Source organism: Poecile atricapillus, chromosome 1, assembly GCF_030490865.1.
Source record: "Poecile atricapillus isolate bPoeAtr1 chromosome 1, bPoeAtr1.hap1, whole genome shotgun sequence".
Classification (NCBI taxonomy): Eukaryota; Metazoa; Chordata; class Aves; order Passeriformes; family Paridae; genus Poecile; species Poecile atricapillus.
In genome coordinates, this window is record NC_081249.1 from 180,526,186 (window position 1) to 180,540,656 (window position 14,471).

Below are 14,471 nucleotides of genomic sequence, written 5' to 3' on the forward strand. Positions count from 1 at the left end.
GAGGCGGCACGGCCGTTGATTGGCGGGGCGCGGGGGGGCGGGGCGGCCGGAAGTGACGTAGGGGCGGTGGCGGAGCGGCGGAACGAGGCGGCGGCGCGGCCGGGCCGGGCCTGGGGCACCCCGGCACAGGTGAGAGAGGGGACAGCGGAAATAATGGGAACCACGGGAATAACGGGAACAGCCGCGACACAGCCGCAGCGCCGCCTTCCCCTGTCCCCGGGCGGGGTGCGGCACGGGGAGACCCCCGTGTGAGCGGAGAGCGGCGGGGCCCCGCCGTTATTTGGGCCCCTGGGCACGGACACCTCTCCCAGCCCAGGCTGCTCCGAGCCCCGTGCCCGGCCGGGAGCGGCGCTCGGGCACCGGGCTGAGGCACAAGCGCGGGCAGGGCAAGGATTGCAGAAGCAGCGCCGCTTGGGCTGTGTTTTGCTCTCTTGCCCGGTGCCGGGGCTCTCCGGGCAGCCCCAGCCGCTCCCCCGGTGGTCCCGGTGAGCTCCCGCTCCCCGCTCGGGGCAGGGCAGAGCCCGCAGCTCCTCCTGCTGCTCTCAGCACTCCCCGCTGCCTCAGCTCTGTTTATTCCGCTGCTTCACCTCTTCATTTCCAGCCGCTCTTGCCGTCCCAGCTGAGTTTGGAGCACGGGCTGAGGGGCTCTGACAGCCCGGGGGTCACCATCTGCCGAGTGTCACAATTCCAGGGCTGCTCCATCTTCCAGCTGCTGATTTCTCGCTCAACAGTAAAATAAAACCCAGCAGATCCCTGGGATGGGCGAGCCTGGCCGTGCAGGGGGGTGAGAGGTTCTGCCAGGGCGGTACTCGAAGCGTTGTTGCTGCAGAATACCTTAAATATAGTTATTTACAGGTGTTTTGGCAGGTTTTGCAGCTGAACCGTGACTGTTCCTTTTTGCCTGTGGTGGTGCCTGATTTTTGTGTGTTTGTATGATGAAGCCAGGAACTGAATGCAAACAAAAAATCGGAATACATTCTTTTAGCTGCTGGATTTTATTATTTTAACTTTCTTAATTCTCCCTTGTGGAATTCGTGCTGCAAAATTGTGATAGGAAAAACATTGTTATATATGATCTTGCCTTCTGCAGATCCACTTAATTTAGTTTCTTTCAGTTAATTTTTCCAGTACAGAGTGATAATAGTTGAGCTTATTTATCTCTTTGTGGGGAAGAGGTTTTTCAGCCCCTTCCCTGTCACTGCTATTGTATTCTTTATTTAAACTCTGGCAACCCGTGTGATTATTTCCAATTAAGCACTTTTAAGTGGGCTCCCCTGCGAGTGAGGTGTCATTTAAGGAGCTGTGCAAACCATGAACTTGTTATTAAGATAAAAGAAGCGAGATCTTGCAGATCATTTTAGCAGATGAGAAGCGGCTGGGCTGGGGAGTGGGGTGCTTGCAGTGTTCCCTGTGGAACAATGGGATTCTTTCCTGCTGGCCCAGGATCCTGACACGTTCCTGCCCTCCACCCCTCAGCCCTGCAGCGCTGGGGGCTGAACAAAAGCTGCTGCACCCTGGCAGCGTTCCTGGAGCTGAAATGAGAGCAGGAACCCCAGGGCTCCGGTGTCACGAAGCGCGCGGGGACGCGGGGGAAGAGGAGCTGGTGGAGCTGAGGGGGAGTGAGGATCCTCCCCTCTGCGCTCCTGGGGAGCGTGGGCAGCTGCCAGTGCCAGGGAAGAGAATTCCAGAGAGCTCAGCCTGTCCCCCTGCTCACCTGGGGAGCTCTGCAGGGGCTGAGACCGGCCCAGCAGGGATTTCCTGGCGTGGTGGGAGCCGCAGGGTGAGGTGAGGTGAGGATCTCCCGTTTCTCCTGTGTGCATCCCCAGCACAGGAACCTGCTCCAGCCCCACTGGCTCTCTGGGGGTGCTTGGCAGAGGGAATGGGAATGGGAAGCTGCTCCTTGCCAGAGAAAGGCACAGAGCAGGACTGGGCTGCTCCCCAGGAGCAATTGAACTGCACAAAAGGAGTTTGAGAACTTTGAAAACTTTGTCTCCAATAAGCCAGTTGTATTCTTTAGTTATCTGTGTTTGTTTCTATTTCAGCCACTGGTCAGTTCTCTCAAACCCTCGATGTAGAATGACAGAATGTCCTGAGTGGGAAGGGATCCACAGGAATCACCAGCCCAGCTCCTGGCCCTGCACAGACACCCCAACAATCAGATCATAGATATTTGATTCCAGAACAAAAAAAAGCGATGGTTGTGGGGTTTTTAAATTCAGAGTTGAATCTAGCATAGACTGCCAATGAGCATTTGAAGGTCCTGGGTTTCACTTAAATGAGAAAGTATAGCAGGTAAGGCTTGAAAAGGGAGCTGGGAGGTAACAAACCGTACGATTTAAAAGCCAGAACGTAAAAACGCCTTTTCACCGTCGCGCGTGGCGCGTCCCAGTTACAAAACACAAAGTGACACCTCCCAAACTGTGTTTGTCCCAGATGGACCCGTCGTCCCCGCCGTTCCTGCTGGCCAAGCTGACCCCCCTGCACTCGGAGCAGCTCCTGCAGGGCCTCAACCTGCTGCGGCAGCACCAGGAGCTCTGCGACGTCGTGCTGCGCGTGGGCGAGGCCAAGATCCACGCGCACAAGGTGGTGCTGGCCAGCATCAGCCCCTACTTCAAGGCCATGTTCACCGGGAACCTGTCGGAGAAGGAGAACGCCGAGGTGGAGTTCCAGTGCGTGGACGAGGCGGCGCTGCAGGCCATCGTGGAGTACGCCTACACCGGCACCGTCTTCATCTCGCAGGACACCGTGGAGTCGCTGCTGCCCGCCGCCAACCTGCTGCAGGTCAAGCTGGTGGTCAAGGAGTGCTGCGCCTTCCTGGAGAGCCAGCTGGACCCCGGCAACTGCATCGGCATCTCGCGCTTCGCCGAGACCTACGGCTGCCACGAGCTGTACCTGGCGGCCAACAAGTTCATCTGCCAGAACTTCGAGGACGTGTGCCAGACCGAGGAGTTCTTGGAGCTGACGCACTCGGAGCTGGACGAGATCGTGTCCAACGACTGCCTGAACGTGGTGACGGAGGAGACGGTGTTCTACGCCCTGGAGTCCTGGATCAAGTACGACGTGCAGGAGCGCCAGAAGTACCTGGCGCAGCTGCTGCACTGCGTGCGCCTGCCCCTGCTCAGCGTCAAGTTCCTCACGCGGCTCTACGAGGCCAACCACCTGATCAGGGACGACCACACCTGCAAGCACCTGCTCAACGAGGCCCTCAAGTACCACTTCATGCCCGAGCACAGACTGTCCCACCAGAGCGTGCTGCTGACGCGGCCCCGCTGCGCGCCCAAGGTGCTCTGCGCCGTGGGGGGCAAGGCCGGGCTCTTCGCCTGCCTGGAGAGGTGAGCAACACCTGGCCAGGGGGGTGGGCACTGCCAGCTGGGAACCCCCAAATCACTGGGGTTGGAACGGAGCTGGGAGTCCCAGCAGAGTGTGCAGGGTGTGGTTGTTCCTTTCCTCCATAAAAACTCTTCAGCAGGTGTTTGTTTTTAACAAGGATGAGCCCCTGAGTTCAAAATGCTTTTTGCAGTGTTAGGGGGTTTTGTTTGTGCAAAAAAATCTCTGAAATAGTTTTGGTTCTGTTGATTGAGTTAATAATGTGGTTAATCACGTTAGGTTATCACGTTATGGTTAGCTAAGTTTGTACAGTTCTTATTTTTCCTTCCAGGTATTTTCATTTTACTTAATTTTCCCTCGATTTGTTATTTATTTATTTTGTTATTAATTTTCCCATGATTTGTTATCATTTCAAACAAACCATAAAAATTAACTTGGTATCTGACAAATGTGCTTCCTGGTAATTCAAAAACCCTTGGAATTAAAATAGACTTAATCAGAGCAGAGTGAAGGAGAATAAAGGAGGCTCAGAGGGATTTTCCCTACAACTCCCTGCCAGGAGGGGACAGCTCTGCTGGCAGGGAACAGGGACAGGAGGAGAGGGAACGGCCTCAGGCTGGGCCAGGGGAGGCTCAGGGGGGACAGCAGCAGGAATTTCCCCATGGAAAGGGCGCTCAGGCCTTGGAAGTGCCCAGGGAGGTTTGCAGTGCCCATCCCTGGAGGTGTCCCAGGAATTGCTGGAGGTGGCACTCGGAGCTCTGGGGACAGGGTGGGCACAGCTGGGACTCTGATCCTGGAGGGCTTTTCCAGCCTCAGGGATCCTGGGATTTCGTGCAGGAGCTGTGGATGTGATGTGATGATGGCTTTAGTCCCCAGGCAGGTGTCTGTGCTGTGCTGGCAGGAGCAGGTGAGTGCCCCTCCTGCTTCCCCTGCATTCCAGAATGAACCTCCCTGTTCCTGGAGAGCATCCCTGAGGCTCATCCTGAGGAGCAGAGGGAATGAAAGAGGGAAAAACAACTTTATGCTGCAAGCTGGTGTGGCTGGGTTTGCTTAGAACATGGGATTACCACTCCCAGAGCTGGTAGTTAAACTTTGTGTGGGCTGTTTATATACAAATACCCATTTATATATTTATACTTGCACAGGAAGAGCTTTGATGTTCAGAGTGCCCTTATCAGCCCCAGGAGTGTTCCCTGTGCCCAGGCAGACTGCCTGAACTGGTTCCACAGCTGGATTCTGGATATATTCCTATAATTCATATAATAATAATAATAATAATATGTGACAGTCCTGTGCTCGCAGAGAGAAGCACATTTAAAAACCTGGGGCGAGCTGGGTGTTCTTTTCCCTGTGTTCAGAGATATCAAAGTCATTTAAAGTTAATTTTCCCAGTGGTACTCACTGATACTCAACCAAATGTTGGGACAGGGAATTGTTTATAGACAGGGAATTGGGTTTATAGGCTTAAGAAATAAAGTGAAGGTTTGTGCTTCATAAAAATTGTTTGGGTGAGTGAAGTCATTCTCTGATATTCTTCAGCTCTGCTTCTTTCCCACCTTCTTCAGTGATTATAAAATGTAGCCTACCAGTATAATTTGGATTAATTTCAATTTTTTGGTGCTTCATAGTAACAAAATTAATTAGAATATATTTAATTTCTCTTGTCTGGTGTTTCAGCAGCTCCTGTTTCTGGGCTCTTAGTGTCAGCTCTCCAGGGGCCTCATGCTCCTGTATGGTTTTTGAACAGATCCTGTTTCCTCTCTACCAGATAGCCTCTTAATTATTTAGGTAATTTATTAATTAAACTATTCAGGTAGATTGGCTAGACTTTATATGGGGCAAGCTAGACCCACCGTGTTCTCACACTGAGTATAATTAAAAGAAAAGAGTGATTTAAGATTTCAATTTAAGGTTTCAATTTAAGATTTCAATTTAAGGTTTCAATTTAAGGTTTCAATTTAAGGTTTCAATTTAAGGTTTCAATTTAAGATTTCAATTTAAGATTTCAATTTAAGATTTCAAATGCTGTTTAAAAGAAGTAAGCTGTTTTAAAGACATGGGTTTTTTTGTTACATATGGGTAAAACCTTACAAAAGAAAGGCCTTGTAAAATCAGGTCTTGCTATTTTGGCTAAGCTAACAACCAGCCTGGGAAGTTCCTGGGAAAAAAAGAATCACAGGAATGAGAATCATTTGCATAATAATCTATTCTTGTGAAAAAAAACCAGCTTGCACCTGCAAAGAGGAGAATTTTACCCATGTAAAACAATCCCCAAGAAACAAAATAAACTATCTAAAAAGAGGAAAGTTTGATAGATATATCCACTAGCCAAGCAATAAAGTAAATTTCAGTGAGCAATTAGATTCCAGCACAGTACCTTCTAATATTCCTATAAATATGAGATGGGTGAATAAAAATTATAGGAATATTAGGAATATTCACACATAGGAATATAGGAATATTCACACAAGTGTCCTGTCCATCCCTGTCACAACAATCTTTCAGGTTGGTTTGTGCTGCATTAACATTTTATTTAAATTACAGAGTGTCCCTAAGATGAGGATTTATAAACTGCAAGCTGTAGTTTCCAAATGTACATTTGTAAATACAGATGTGTGCTTCCCTCTCTGTCATTTACTTTTCCCTCTCCCCTTTCTGTGGCCAATCTTGGTGTTTTGATGTGTGTTTTCTCCCTCCTTTGGGTGCTGTTTCCAGCTCCAGTTCCTGTTTTCCTGACCAGTTTTGGTTATTTTGTTGTTTTGGTGTGTATTTTCTCCCTGCTTTGGGCACTGTCTCCAGCTGGATCCCATTTTCCTGACCAGTTTTGGTTATTTTGGTGTTTTGGTGTGTATTTTCTCCCTCCTTTGGGCACTGTTTCCAGCTGGATCCCATTTTCCTGACCAGTTTTGGTTATTTTGGTGTTTTGGTGTGTGTTTTCTGCCCCCTTTGGCCACTGTCTCGGGCTGGATTCTGTTTTCCTGACCGCTTTTGGTGTTTTGATGTGTGTTTTCTCCCTCCTTTGGGTGCTGTTTCCAGCTCCAGTTCCTGTTTTCCTGACCAGTTTTGTTTATTTTGTTGTTTTGATGTGTATTTTCTCCCTGCTTTGGGCACTGTCTCCAGCTGGATCCCATTTTCCTGACCAGTTTTGGTTATTTTGGTGTTTTGGTGTGTATTTTCTCCCTCCTTTGGGCACTGTCTCCAGCTGGATCCTGTTTTTCTGACCAATTTTGGTTATTTTGGTGTTTTGATGTGTGTTTTCTGCCCCCTTTGGGCACTGTCTCCGGCTGGATTCTGTTTTCTTGACCACTTTTGGTGTTTTGATGTGTGTTTTCTCCCTCCTTTGGGCACTGTTTCCAGCTCCAGTTCCTGTTTTCCTGACCAGTTTCGTTTATTTTGTTGTTTTGGTGTGTATTTTCTCCCCGTTTTGGGCACTGTCTCCAGCTGGATCCCATTTTCCTGACCAATTTTGTTTATTTTGGTGTTTTGATGTGTGTTTTCTCCCTCCTTTGGGCACTGTTTGCAGCTGAAACCCATTTTCCTGACTAGTTTTGGTGTTTTGGTGTGTGTTTTTTCCCTCCTTTGGGCACTGTCTCCAGCTGGATCCCGTTTTCCTGACCAGTTTTGGTTATTTTGCTGTTTTGATGTGTGTTTTCTGCCCCCTTTGGGCACTGTCTCCGGCTGGATTCTGTTTTCCTGACCACTTTTGGTGTTTTGGTGTGTGTTTTCTCCTCCCTTTGAGCACTGTCTTCAGCTCCAGTTCCTGTTTTCCTGACCAGTTTTGTTCATTTTGTTGTTTTGGTGTGTATTTTCTCCCTGCTTTGGGCACTGTCTCCATCTGGATCCCCTTTTCCTGACCAGTTTTGTTTATTTTGGTGTTTTGGTGTGTGTTTTTTCCCTCCTTTGGCCACTGTCTCCATCTGGATCCCCTTTTCCTGACCAGTTTTGTTTATTTTGGTGTTTTGATGTGTGTTTTCTCCCTCCTTTGGGCACTGTTTGCAGCTGGATCCCGTTTTCCTGACCAGTTTTGTTTATTTTGTTGTTTGTTGTGTATTTTCTCCCCGCTTTGGGCACTGTCTCCAGCTGGATCCCCTTTTCCTGACCAGTTTTGGTTATTTTGGTGTTTGTTGTGTATTTTCTCCCTCCTTTGGGCACTGTTTGCAGCTGGAACCCGTTTTCCTGACTAGTTTTGGTTATTTTGGTGTTTTGGTGTGTGTTTTCTCCCCGTTTTGGGCACTGTTTCCAGCTGGATCCCATTTTCCTGACCAGTTTTGGTTATTTTGTTGTTTTGATGTGTATTTTCTCCTCCCTTTGGCCACTGTCTCCAGGTGGATCCCCTTTTCCTGACCATCTCCTGTTTCCCCTTGCAGCATGGAGATGTATTTCCCCCAGAACGACTCGTGGATCGGGCTGGCCCCTCTGAGCATCCCCCGCTACGAGTTCGGCATCTGCGTGCTGGAGCAGAAGATCTACGTGGTGGGAGGCATCGCCACCCACGTGTGCCAGGGCATCAGCTACAGGAAACACGAGAGCTCCGTGGAGTGCTGGGACCCCGACACCAACACGTGGAGCTCCCTGGAGAGGATGTTTGAGAGCCGCAGCACGCTGGGCGTGGCGGTGCTGGCCGGGGAGCTGTACGCGCTGGGCGGCTACGACGGCCAGTCCTACCTGAGGAGCGTGGAGAAGTACATCCCCAAGGTCAAGGAGTGGCAGCTGGTGGCCCCCATGAGCAGGACACGGAGCTGCTTCGCTGCTGCTGTGCTGGATGGGATGATCTACGCCATCGGGGGCTACGGGCCTGCACACATGAACAGGTACGTGCTGGGGGTGGGTGACCTGCCTGGGCATCACCAAACCCCCTGGGCAGGGTCATTAATCCTTCCCTGCACACATGAACGTGCTGGGGGTGAGCCTGTGCCCACCTGGGCATCACCAAACCTCCTGAATGTGCTGGGGGTGACCCTGTGCCCACCTGGGCATCACCAAACCCCCTGGGCAGGGTCATTAATCCTTCCCTGTTCACATGAACGTGCTGGGGATGGCCCTGTGCCCACCTGGGCATCACCAAACCTGGGCAGGGTCATTAATCCTTCCCTGCACACATGAACAGGTACGTGCTGGGGGTGACCCTGTGCCCACCTGGGCATCACCAAACCTCCTGAATGTGCTGGGGGTGGCCCTGTGCCCACCTGGGCATCACCAAACCTTCTGGGCAGGGTCATTAATCCTTCCCTGCACACATGAACAGGTACGTGCTGGGGGTGGGTGACCCACCTGGGCATCACCAAACCTGGGCAGCCTCACAAATCCTTCCCTGCACACATGAACGTGCTGGGGGTGACCCTGTGCCCACCTGGCACCACCAAACCTCCTGGGCAGGGTCATTAATCCTTCCCTGCCCATGTGAACATGCTGGAGGTGACCCTGTGCCCACCTGGCACCACCAAACCCCCTGGGCAGCCAATGGAATCATCTCCAATAGATCCTGGGTCTCATTAATCCCTGCTCTGTCACATCAGTCCCATCACTCAAACGGGAAATCTCTGGTTTTGCTTCACTTTGTGTGTTCCACCTTGTCTGGGCTCTTTTTTAGATCACCTAAAAGGTGATTTTACCAAAAAAGGTAAAAACAGAGACGTGCCTGCATGTTATTGACCCTTGTAGCTCAATCCTGCAGAATCTGAGGGTGGGTGGTGAGTTTTGCCATGAAAGCCCTGATTTGAGGTGAACAGGAGTTTTCCCATGCTTGATACACACAAAATAAATACATAACTCTTGATGGGATCTCAAATTAGTGCTAGTGCCAGTAGCAGAATTCAGGATGGGGGTTACTGCTCTGACTCCAGGGGTTGTTTCTGACCTTGCATTCCCAAGGAGTTTTCCTGGTACTGCTTTAACAGGGACATCCAGTTATCCAAGGGAACCATTTCCCATCGTTAAAATGGGAACAAACCAGCTGAATGTCCCTCCAGGAAGCAAAATCATAAACTACAAGTGTAAGAGCTGAGTAAGGAATGAAACTCTTGCTCCTGGGAAGGGGCACAGTGATTGTTCAGACACTGGAACAATGAATTGCATGGACTTTTTATACTTGAGATGGGGAGGTTTAGGTTGGACATTAGGAAAAGGTTCTTCTTTTAGGAAAAGGTTCTTCTTTTGTTAGGAAAAGGGTCCTTGGACTCCTTGATCCTTCCAGCTCAGGGTGTTCCATATTCTGTGAAGGATTTTGGTTTTATTTATGATTGGAGGGGTGAGTACCATCATGGCTCCTCCAAGCTCTGGCATTAAATCAGCTCCCCCTGGGCAGTGAACCCCCTTTCCAAACCCTGTCCTGCTGCTGATCTCCTGTCCCCCTTTCTTCTGCCCCTCTGTGCTCCTGCAGCTGCAGCTCTGAGCCAGGAGTGTGCTAATGATCTGTACAGTGATCAAAAATATTAATAATGATGAGAATTCACTTCCCTTTCATCTCAGGTCTCTCCTGCCCTCAGTGTTTTCATCAGCAGTCTCTTCTCTGCTTTTCCTGAGGAGTATAAATACACTCTCCACATGCTTTTTCTCTCTGAATGTTATTTTCAGGCCAGCCTCAAGGCAGTTTTGGATTTGCTGTGTACCCATAGAAATACACTTCAGCTCTGTGTTGTGTTCAGATTCCCACTAAAAATTTATTTTAACAGATTATAGTATTATTTTAATAGATTATAGTATTATTTTAATAGATTATAGTGTTATTTTAATAGATTATAGTGTTATTTTAATAGATTATAGTATCATTTTAATAGATTATAGTATTATTTTAATAGATTATTGTATTATTTTAATAGATTATTGTATTGTTTTAATAGATTATAGTATTGTTTTAATAGATTATAGTATTATTTTAATAGATTATTGTATTGTTTTAATAGATTATTGTATTATTTTAATAGATTATTGTATTATTTTAATAGATTATTGTATTGTTTTAATAGATTATAGTATTATTTTAATAGATTATAGTATTATTTTAATAGATTATTGTATTATTTTAATAGATTATAGTATTATTTTAATGGATTATTATATTAATAGATTATTATTCATATGACATAAATTTTAAATTCTTATTTTAAAAACCTGCACCAGGCATCCTGAAAGAGCTTTCAGCTCTGAGGAACCTGAGGTTGGTTTTAGGGTGTGACTGAAGATCCAGGGCAGGGAGGGCATGGGAGAGGCTGAGCCATGGCAGTGTCTGGGGGAAATATCACAGAACCATTTGGGATGGAAAAGTCTTTTAAGATCATTGAGTCCAACCTTTGTCTGAATATATTATAAAAATGGGTTAAAACTGGATTTTGGCTGCACAGTTGGGCTGCTTTGGTTGTGGAAGTGCCCTGGGATGTGATGGATGCTTCCCAGGTGAAAACACAATTTCTGGACTTGGGTTGTGCCAAGCAACTGCACCACGGGATTTTCCATCAGCTCCAGCCCTTTCCTCTGCATTCCATTATTCCTGTGTGGGAATTCTGGTAGAACCAGCTGTGCCTGTGGCTTTCCAGGAGTGAATCCCCATCCCAGATCCCGGGCTGGAGCTGTTCCTGTGGCTCTCCAGGAGTGAATCCCCATCCCCAGATCCTGGAGCTGTCGCTGTGTCTCTCCAGGAGTGAATCCCCATCCCCAGATCCTGGAGCTGTCCCTGTGGCTCTCCAGGAGTGAATCCCCATCCCCAGATCCTGGAGCTGTCCCTGTGGCTCTCCTGGAATGAATCCCCATCCCCAGATCCTGGGCTGTTCCTGTGGCTCTCCTGGAATGAATCCCCATCCCCAGATCCTGGAGCTGTCCCTGTGGCTCTCCAGGAGTGAATCCCCATCCCAGATCCTGGGCTGTTCCTGTGACATTCCAGGAGTGAATTCCCATCCCAGGCCCCGGGCTCACGGCTGTGTTTGCTTTGCAGCATGGAGCGCTACGATCCGAGCAAGAACTCCTGGGAGACCGTGGCCTCCATGGCTGACAAACGGATAAACTTTGGGGTGGGGGTGATGCTGGGCTTCATCTTCGTGGTGGGGGGACACAATGGGGTGTCCCACCTGTCCAGCATCGAGAGGTACGACCCCCACCAGAACCAGTGGACGGTGTGCCGGCCCATGAAGGAGCCCAGGACAGGTGGGACATGGCAGAGAGGAACCTGGAGCTGGTAAAACCTGCAGGGGGAGTGGCAGGGACTCAGCTCTGGGGAAAGGTGACTTCAGCTCTGGGGAGGGGTCTTGGTTTCTCCAAGGTCAGTTTATTAATGCTGAGCTGCAACAAAATTTATAGGAAGAAGGAATTCTACTCTAGCTCCTGTTTTTTCAGTGATTTCAGCAGTGGTGAGTCTCAGCAGTTCTGTGCTCACTGTTCTGCTGCATTTTGTTGGGTTGGGCACTCAGGGGTGCAGGATTGAGGTGCAGCTCCTCCTGAGGGCAGCTGGAGCTGGACCAGGGGAGGTTTAGGTTGGAGATCAGGGAAGGTTCTTCCCCCAGAGGGTGGAATGAGCTCTGGAAAAGCTCCCCAGGGAATGGGCACGGCCCCGAGGCTGCCGGAGCTCCAGGAGCGTTTGGGCAGCGCTGCCAGGGATGCCCAGGCTGGGATTGTTGGGGGGTCTGGGATGATCCCTGGGGGTCCCTCCAGCTCAGGATATTCCATGATCCTACCCCAGTCTCCCTGAGAGGGGCCCCAGGACAGAGGGAGGTTTTGGGATAGGAAAGGTGATGGGAACAGCACAGATGGGGTGTCAGAGCTGAGCAGAGAGGGCTCCTCATTTACAGCCCTGTTCTTTGGGCAGCGAGGTCTGGGGTCAGCCTGGGGGTGCTGGGGGGAAAATCCACTTGGGCACACGGCCCCGAGTGATTCCCACATCCCCGAGTGATTCCCAGATCCCCCAGTGATTCCCACATCCCCGAGTGATTCCCACATCCCCGAGTGATTCCCAGATCCCCCAGTGATTCCCACAACCCCAAGTGATTCCCAGATCCCCGAGTGATTCCCACACCCCCGAGTGATTCCCACGGCCCCGAGTGATTCCCACGGCCCCGAGTGATTCCCACATCCCCGAGTGATTCCCACATCCCCGAGTGATTCCCACATCCCCGAGTGATTCCCATAACCCCGAGTGATTCCCACATCCCCGAGTGATTCCCACATCCCCAGTGATTCCCACATCCCCGAGTGATTCCCACATCCCCAATGATTCCCACATCCCTGAATGATTGATTCCCACACCCCCAGTGATTCCCACATCCCCAGTGATTGATTCCCACCCCCCCAATGATTCCCACACCCCCAGTGATTCCCACACCCCCCGTGATTCCCACACCCCCCGTGATTCCCAGATCCCCAGTGATTCCCACACTCCCAATGATTCCCATACCCCCAGTGATTGATTCCCACCCCCCCAGTGATTCCCACATCCCCAATGATTGATTCCCACATCCCCAGTGATTCCCACACCCCTGAATGATTCCCACCCCCCCAGTGATTCCCACACCCTGAGTGATTCCCACCCCCCCAGTGATTGATTCCCACACCCTGAGTGATTCCCAGATCCCCAGTGATTCCCACACCCCCAATGATTCCCACATCCCCAGTGACTGATTCCCACATCCCTGAATGATTCCTACCCCCCCAGTGATTCCCACCCCCCCCAGTGATTCCCACCCCCTGAATGATTCCCACGCCGTTTGACATTTCCTCCCCCGCAGGTGTGGGTGCGGCGGTGATCGATGACCACCTGTACGTGGTGGGAGGCCACTCGGGCTCGTCCTACCTGAACACGGTGCAGAGGTACGAGCCCATCTCGGACTCGTGGCTGGACTCAGCGGGGATGATGTACTGCCGCTGCAACTTCGGCCTCACGGCGCTCTGAGCCCTGGGCTGAGCCAGCAAACCTCCCCGGGCCCTGGGAGCCACCAGGGAGCCACCAGGGAGCCACCAGGGAGCCACCAGGGAGCCACCAGGGAGCCCTCGGCACCTCCGGAGCGCGGCCGGGGAAGCCGAGCTGCCCTGGGCACCCCGCCGGCGGCAGCGGCTTCGGGAGAGAGCCGCCATCCGCTTGGGAATTTGTCCGTCCCACCCTTCCCAGAGCTTTCGTCTCTTCCTCCTGCGGAATGTGGGGTTCCCTGCGCTGGGGGAGCTCGGGGTGCCGAGCCCTGCCCGTGGGAAAGCGCCAGCGCTTCACGGGGTTTTTTATGACCAAGGGCTGCCTTGTTTCTGTATCTCAAGGTTTGTACATAATAAATGCCATAGGATGTTGCCTGTACTCTCCTTTGTCACCTGCTTCCTGCTAGGAGGGCTGGGATGATCCTTGGAGACGTTTGCAAGGCAAATTTTTTGCCTCCTCGGGACGTTTTTGGATCTGATGAAGAGAATTTGCGTTTTTAACTTTCCCCTTCTGTTTTCCTTTTGTGGGGAGACGAGTGCTAGATGAACCCACTCAACCCTGCTGTTGGAATGCGAGGAGGAATCCCAGCAGTGGCATTCCTAGCATGATATCCCATAAATCCTCCATCCCATCCTTCTCCCGTGCTCCCCCTTTTCTCAAGGACTGTGTGATTGCTTCCTCTGAGCATCCCCATCTCACACTGGTGCTAAATGCAGGGGTGCCCCAGGCTGTTCCTGATTCCAGTGCATTCCTGATAAAAGCATGTTTGCATTCTTCCACTGCTTTGGTTTCTTCTTTGCTCTGCAGTGCCACCCCTGTGCAAGGAGCTCCTGCTGGGTGTTTCAGTGGGGTTTTTCACCTTGGTGTTCATTGTTCTGCCCTTCACCCCAGGGGAGTTGAGACAGGGCTCATCCCAGATGTGTGTCCTGCTGATACGGGGTTAATCAGGAAAACTGGGCCCAAGAAAGCGATGCTGTGGGTTACAACCATCATTTAAAACATAATTTAACCAATTTAGCACATTTTGGGTTGTCTTCTCAATTACCTTAAATTTCTGTGGTCTCTGCCCATTGCCAGGCCTGGAACTAAGGATTTTTTTACTTTTTTTTGCCTCCAGAGTTTCCTTTCCCTTCATTTTAACATGTTGGGTGTTTGTTTTCCAAACCCACACAGTGTTATTTTGAAAAGTGCAATAATATTTGGCACAGTTGCTTTAAAAACCATTTCTTTATGATTTTGCTAAATGGGGAGGTTT

General features: G+C 50.5%; 1 protein-coding gene across 2 annotated transcripts; it reads left to right on the forward strand.

Annotated features, from left to right (window-relative positions):
* The first annotated feature begins 35 nt into the window (after window positions 1-35).
* Window positions 36-13,594, forward strand: KLHL28 (kelch like family member 28). Of its 2 annotated transcripts, XM_058839940.1 has the most exons (6): window positions 44-129; window positions 2,043-2,292; window positions 2,434-3,332; window positions 7,695-8,138; window positions 11,255-11,463; window positions 13,038-13,594. In XM_058839940.1, exons 3-6 carry the CDS (start codon window positions 2,434-2,436, stop codon window positions 13,199-13,201), a joined length of 1,716 nt encoding a protein of 571 aa, XP_058695923.1. In that variant the 5' UTR covers window positions 44-129; window positions 2,043-2,292; the 3' UTR covers window positions 13,202-13,594. The 2 variants fall into 2 exon arrangements, with proteins under 2 accessions (XP_058695933.1, XP_058695923.1); XM_058839950.1 differs by lacking the exon at window positions 2,043-2,292 and having other exon boundaries at window positions 36-129.
* Window positions 13,595-14,471: the final 877 nt, after the last annotated feature.

What these genes read in the sequence shown, in the direction of transcription:
- KLHL28 (XM_058839950.1), top strand. Translation starts at nt 2,434, where the DNA reads ATGGACCCGTCGTCCCCGCCGTTCCTGCTGGCCAAGCTGACCCCCCTG. An exon ending in CTCTTCGCCTGCCTGGAGAG is followed by an intron (nt 3,333 to 7,694) that starts GTGAGCAACACC and finishes TTCCCCTTGCAG; the next exon opens with CATGGAGATGTATTTCCCCC. An exon ending in CATGAAGGAGCCCAGGACAG is followed by an intron (nt 11,464 to 13,037) that starts GTGGGACATGGC and finishes CCTCCCCCGCAG; the next exon opens with GTGTGGGTGCGGCGGTGATC.